At 40.2% G+C, this 6,188-nt stretch overlaps 1 protein-coding gene across 1 annotated transcript in view; it reads left to right on the top strand.

Annotated features, from left to right (window-relative positions):
* The window catches only part of LOC114552050 (NLR family CARD domain-containing protein 3-like), a 41,465-nt gene extending 36,019 nt beyond the window's left edge, over positions 1 to 5,446 (top strand). Inside the window, exons 11-14 of the mRNA XM_028572756.1 lie at positions 92 to 265; positions 444 to 617; positions 1,141 to 1,187; positions 4,840 to 5,446. Coding sequence (XP_028428557.1) covers positions 92 to 265; positions 444 to 617; positions 1,141 to 1,187; positions 4,840 to 5,375 — 931 coding nt within the window. The 3' untranslated portion in view covers positions 5,376 to 5,446. The remainder of the gene's footprint in view (positions 1 to 91; positions 266 to 443; positions 618 to 1,140; positions 1,188 to 4,839) is intronic.
* Positions 5,447 to 6,188: the final 742 nt, after the last annotated feature.

The raw sequence follows: 6,188 nt of genomic DNA on the forward strand, positions 1-6,188 counted from the left end.
GGATTCAAATATTATTAGAAGTTTACCCACTAAGCCTTGAATGGCTTTATGTATTTAACTTTGGAATGGACTGACTAAATATCCTTTTCAGTTTGAGTGACTGTAACCTGTCAGAGAAAAGCTGTGGAGCTCTGTCCTCAGTTCTCAGCTCCCAGTGCTCTAGTCTGAGAGAGCTGGACCTGAGTGACAACGACCTGCAGGATTCAGGAGTGGAGCTGGTGTCCACTGGACTAGAGAGTCCACATTGCAGAGTGGAAACTCTTAGGTTAGTGTATTATATTTGTATCCAGTTCAATACGAGGCTTATCCCAGCTATGTTGAATGGATTATGTAGGAATTACGGTTGTTTCCAAGATTTTATGCATCTATTTCTATTGGGACCTGCAGATTCAATATTTCAAACTAAATTGTTTGTGTGTGTGTGTGTGTGTGTGTGTGTGTAGTCTGTCAGGCTGTCTGGTCTCAGAGGAAGGCTGTACTTCTCTGGCCTCAGCTCTTAGCTCCAACCGCTCCCATATGAGAGTTCTGGACCTGAGCTACAATCATCCAGGAGACTCAGGAGTGAAGCTGCTGTCAGCTGGACTTAATGATCCAAACTGGAGACTGGACACTCTCAGGTTTGAACAGATGGACAACACTGTTCTTATGTCACTAACTGATGAACTCTGGCTGGGTTGTGTTTAATGGAGGATCTGAGAAAGCTTTTGAATTTTCTGTCCATCACTTAAGCCAGTGAGAGCAAGGAACAAGAATGGGCTCAGCCAACCCAAACATGAGTTAAGAAAATATGTTCAGCCAATGATAAAAATAGCACAAAAATATGAATGCTGTTTCTAACTTGTGACTTGCATGCTGCCCACTGCCCCGTCTTCTCGTCATGTTGAGGCACAAACACACACTCACACTCTGACAGATCCAAGTAGGCTTAAGTGATTTGGTCATCCCATAGAGGGACAAGTCACCATTGTATCTCCCAAATAACACTAATACATATTGTGCTGTATAAACGAATGTGGATATTACATATTTTTGTTATTTATAGTGTGAGTTTTTTTTTGGGGGGGGAGGGGTAACGGCGGGTTAAGGCAGGCCTGGATGTAAGGTGTATGAAGTTGATTCTGACTTTGTTTCTTCCTGCAGGATGGACCATGGTGGACCACAAAGACTGAGACCTGGTGTGAGGAAGTGTGAGTGTGTTTAAAGTTTGAGAGCCAGCTAGAGATTTTTTTACATCTGGCCCTGGTCAATGAAAACCAGCTTAAAGCCAGTTGGTGGACCCACAACCCTCTGATGTTCATTCACACTCAGTTCAGTTTGAGATTTGATGTTCAAAGGTCTGAACTTTGTGCTAAATGTTAACTCTTTGGTGGAGGGTTAAGGCCTGAACACACTAAAAGCATTAATTTATCTCAGCACTAGTGCTGTCAGTTAAACGCGTTATTAACGGCGTCAACACAAACCCTTTTTTGTATACATTGCAAGCAACACTGCCTGGCCGAGCTACTCGGCCAAGCTGCCCTGCCATGCTGCCCGGCTGCGGATTCTGGCTGCACGGCCCACTGGTCAAACTGTGCAGCCTCTGCTCAACCCTTACAGCGGGCCGCAGCAGCCTCTTATTTCAATACTAATACAGGCTAATCAGAAAGCACTAACGGTCAGAACCATTTATAGGATTTTCAGAAATATAGGGGGATCAGTGAACGGCCCCTCACAAAATGGTATAACCCTTGTCAGCCTATGACGTAAAACCATCGAACACCTCTTTTTTTCTTTGTCACGTTTGGAAGTCTATGTTAACAGACAGTGTGTGAGTCTGATGATGGAAAGCCAACAAAGAAAAGGGAAAGGCGATGCTGAGATGGTCAAACTCAAAAGGAAAAAAAGGGATTGTGTTGCTGTGCTGTGTGTTGTTCATTCATTCACCATCCGAACATTTATTAACAAAAAAAAATAATGGGACAAAAAGAAGGGGGACATTTCAAGGGACATTTAGAATAGATAAAAATGTGCGATTAATTGTGATTAATTGCGAGTTAACTATGATATTAATGTAATTAATCGCGAATAAATATTTTAATCATTTTACAGCACTACTCAGGACACTTTACAGATAGAGTAAGTCTAGACCACACTATAATTTACAAAGACCCAACAATTCCAGTAATTCCCCCAAGGGCAAGCATTGGCAAGGCAAGGCAAGGCAAGGCAGCTTTATTTGTATAGCACATTTCAGCAACAGGGCAATTCAAAGTGCTTTACATAAAACATTAAAGAGCAGTTAGAAGACAATTAAAAACAATTTAAAAACATTAATAAACAAATTAAAAACATTAAAAGACAAGAATAAAATTGATAGTGCAGTATAAGAATAAAAGCTACAGTGCAGTATAAGAAATTAAAGTTAATAAAGTAGATTATTTAAAGAAAAGCAACATCAAAAAGATAGGTCTTTAGCTTAGATTTAAAAGAACTGAGAGTTGCAGCGGACCTACAGTTTTCTGGGAGTTTGTTCCAGATATGTGGAGCATAAAAACTGAACGCTGCTTCCCCCTGTTTAGTTCTGACTCTGGGGACAACAAGTAGACCTGTCCCAGACGACCTGAGAGGTCTGGTTGGGTCATAATGTAGTAGCAGATCAGAAATGTATTTTGGCCCTAAACCGTTTAGTGATTTATTAACCGGTAAAAGTATTTTGAAATCAATTCTTTGAGGCACTGGAAGCCAGTGTAGAGACTTCAGTACTGGAGTGATGTGATCCACTTTCTTGGTTTTAGTGAGGACTCGAGCAGCAGCGTTCTGAATTAGCTGCAGCTGTCTGATGGATTTTTTAGGGAGACCTGTAAAGACACCGTTGCAGTAGTCAAGTCTACTGAAGATAAAAGCATGGACAAGTTTTTCCAGATCCTGCTGAGACATAAGTCCTTTAACCCTTGATATATGTTTAAGGTGATAATAGGCTGATTTTTTAATTATGTTAATGTGGCTTTTAAAATTCAGGTCTGAGTCCATGACTACACCAAGATTTCTGGCTTTGTCTGTTGTTTTTAACATAGTCGTTTGAAGCTGAGCACTGACTTTCAATCATTCCTCTTTTGCTCCAAAAACCTCAGTTTTTTCTTCATTTAATTTAAGAAAGTTCTGGCACATCCAATCATTAATCTGTTGAATGCACATATTTAATTGTTGTATTGGGCTATAGTTCCCTGGCGATAAGGTTATGTAAATTTGTGTGTCATCCGCATAACTATGGTATCTTATTTTGTTGTTTTCCATAATCTGAGCCAGTGGAAGCATGTAGATGTTGAACAGAAGAGGCCCCAGAACTGAGCCTTGGGGAACTCCGCACGTCATATTTCTATGCTCAGATGTATAATTACCTATAGACACAAAGTAGTCCCTATTCTTTAAATAGGATTCAAACCACTTTAGTACTGAGCCAGAAAGACCAACCCAGTTTTCCAATCGGTCAAGCAATATGTCATCGTCTACCGTATCAAATGCAGCACTGAGATCAAGTAATACTAAGACTGAAATTTTGCCACTATATGTGTTTAAGTGGATGTCATTAAAGACTTTAACAAGAGCCGTCTCGGTGCTGTGGTGTGGTCGAAAACCTGACTGGAAGGCATCAAAACTGTTGTTTAGCGATAAGAAAAATTGAGTTGTTGAAAAACCACTTTTTTTTCTGTTTTTGGCCTGCGTGGCGTCGGCAGCAGTAATCACAACGCTAATGATAACAATGCGTAAATGTGCACAGGAGCAGCAGCCGACAGCAGCTTTGTTCTGCTCTCTGCTCTGTTCAATGTTATATTTTTCTCATTAATTATGCGTTATTTTACCTACAACCCATGAACTATTTATCACAATGTTCATGTTTATGACTCGATCCGTAGAAAAGCCGTTGCTGGATGCTGAGTATCACTAAACCCACGGACGGAGCTAGCATGTTGTTTGAATCATGTGTGTTAACATTGACATGCATATTGCCGTTATGAGGCTTGTGTGATCATATTCGAGATATGATGTTTACATGGCAAACAGATAACTTATTTTATTCATATCTCCGTACAGGCTCGCCGACAGCTGTCTGCTCTGAGCGTATCCACCTCTCTCTCTCTCTCTCTCTCTGTCTCTGTCTCTTTCTCTCTCTTACAAAATGCTTCAGTAAGCTATTTTCACGAATTAGTCATCAGATATGATAAAAGTACACTATTAGCACACTCTCATACACATTCAATATTAAATGAACAGCTGATTTCCGGTGCATTAAACCGCTTTAGCGGAAGTTTGATTCGGATCACATCATTACATAGCATATTACAGTAACTTTCTCCAAACATGTAGTGCAGCTGCAGATAAAAACAGCTCTGGTCACGGTGGGTCCTCATTTTGACGCTCCAAAATCAAATCAAGGTCAGAGTAGACGCATGAAAGCAGTTTGAGGTGCATCAAAACGCTTGTGGTGCGTGTTCGGCAATTTTAAATAATAGGTGTACTTCAAAACGCGAGTCTCTGAAGCTTTCAGTGTGTTTGGGCCTTTAAGTTCAGAGCTGCTTGTTCTGTGGTGGAAGATGATGTGACAGTTTTATTAGTGAGACTTTATTCTACATGAGGAAATAAAGCAGAATATTACTGACATGCTGAATCTCATGTTCAGCAACTGTTCATGTTATAACTGGATTGTTGAAGATAAAGTTTGTTAAAAATCATTCACAGCTGAATATGAAATTAAAGTTTAAATGATTTTCAGTAACTCAGTAATTTCTATTGTCAGTAAAGTTGTTAATAAATCATCAGATGATAACCTGCAGCTGTATTGTGTCTTGTTCTCTCCATCAGATGTCTGTGAACTGGAACTGGACACAAACACAGTATATAAACACCTCAAACTGTCTTATAACAACAGGAAGGTGACATATGTGGAGGAGAATCACTCATATCCTGTTCATCCAGACAGATTTGACTCCTGTCCTCAGCTGCTGTGTAGAGATGGTCTGACTGGTCGCGGTTACTGGGAGGTCGAGAGGAGAGGATGGGTTCATATATCAGTGAGTTACAGAGGAATCACAAGGAGAGGAAACAGTTATGACTGTTGGTTTGGAGGGAATGATCAGTCCTGGAGTCTGATCTGCTCTGATGTTGGTTACTCTGTCTGTCACAATACGATAAGAACAGACCTCACTTCCTCCTCGGTCTCTAACAGAGTAGCAGTGTATGTGGACTGTCCTGCTGGCACTCTGTCCTTCTACACAGTCTCTTCTGACTCATTGATCCACCTCCACACCTTCAACACCACATTCACTGAACCTCTTTATCCTGGGTTTAGGCTCTGCTCTGGTTCCTCAGTGTCTCTGTGTCCTCTGCAGGCACTGTAGAACACTAGGGTGACAAAAGTGACAAAAACTTTGAAAACTTTGAAGACAACAAACTTTGAAAAAAAGTGAGAAAACAAACTTAAAAAAGAGAAAAACCTGAAAGAAAAAAGACAGTAGAAAAAAGTAACGAAGAAAGGCAAGAATAGGTCAAAACAAACGACAAAACTTTCAAAAAAAGGAGACAAACTTCAAAAACGGAGACAAAAACTTTGAAAAAAGTGACAAACTTGGAGAGAGAAAATACAGCAGAAGTAACTCCAGCCTTGGAAGTGAAAAACATCTTGCTAAACATCTTGCTAAAAATGTCAAGTACGTCTTCCATCACTCCCCATACACTGGAACGGACCAAGCCAGCCTGGTAGTGAAGCTGATATAGCCTCTTGTTTCACATTAGATGATAGAAACTGATGATGTAGGCTTCACACAAACGACATTTCATGCAACAACAGTGAAGTGTTCATGTAGTCACTGTAATTGGGCCAGTGTACTTTTTTGTTCATTTGATTTCTGATTTTGAAACGAAAAATGGGTAATTTTGAGGGGCTCAGCTTGTTAATATTGATGGCACTGTGTTCAAACGGAAAATATATTTCATGTAATTTAGCCCTCTAACGTGAATGGTGTGTTGTGTCGTTATCGTGGACTTTCATATTAACAACAAGAATCAGTCTCCATTACAAGGTGAAACTAATATATTATTATAGACTCATTACATGCAAAGCGAGATATTTCAAGCCTTTAATTCTTCACGGCGGCATGCTTCCACCCGCATCTATCTTTTGGGTTAGAATGCCCCCATGTGGCTGCATATTA

The sequence above is a fragment of the Perca flavescens genome, unplaced genomic scaffold (assembly GCF_004354835.1).
Source record: "Perca flavescens isolate YP-PL-M2 unplaced genomic scaffold, PFLA_1.0 EPR50_1.1_unplaced_scaf_6, whole genome shotgun sequence".
NCBI lineage: Eukaryota > Metazoa > Chordata > Actinopteri > Perciformes > Percidae > Perca > Perca flavescens.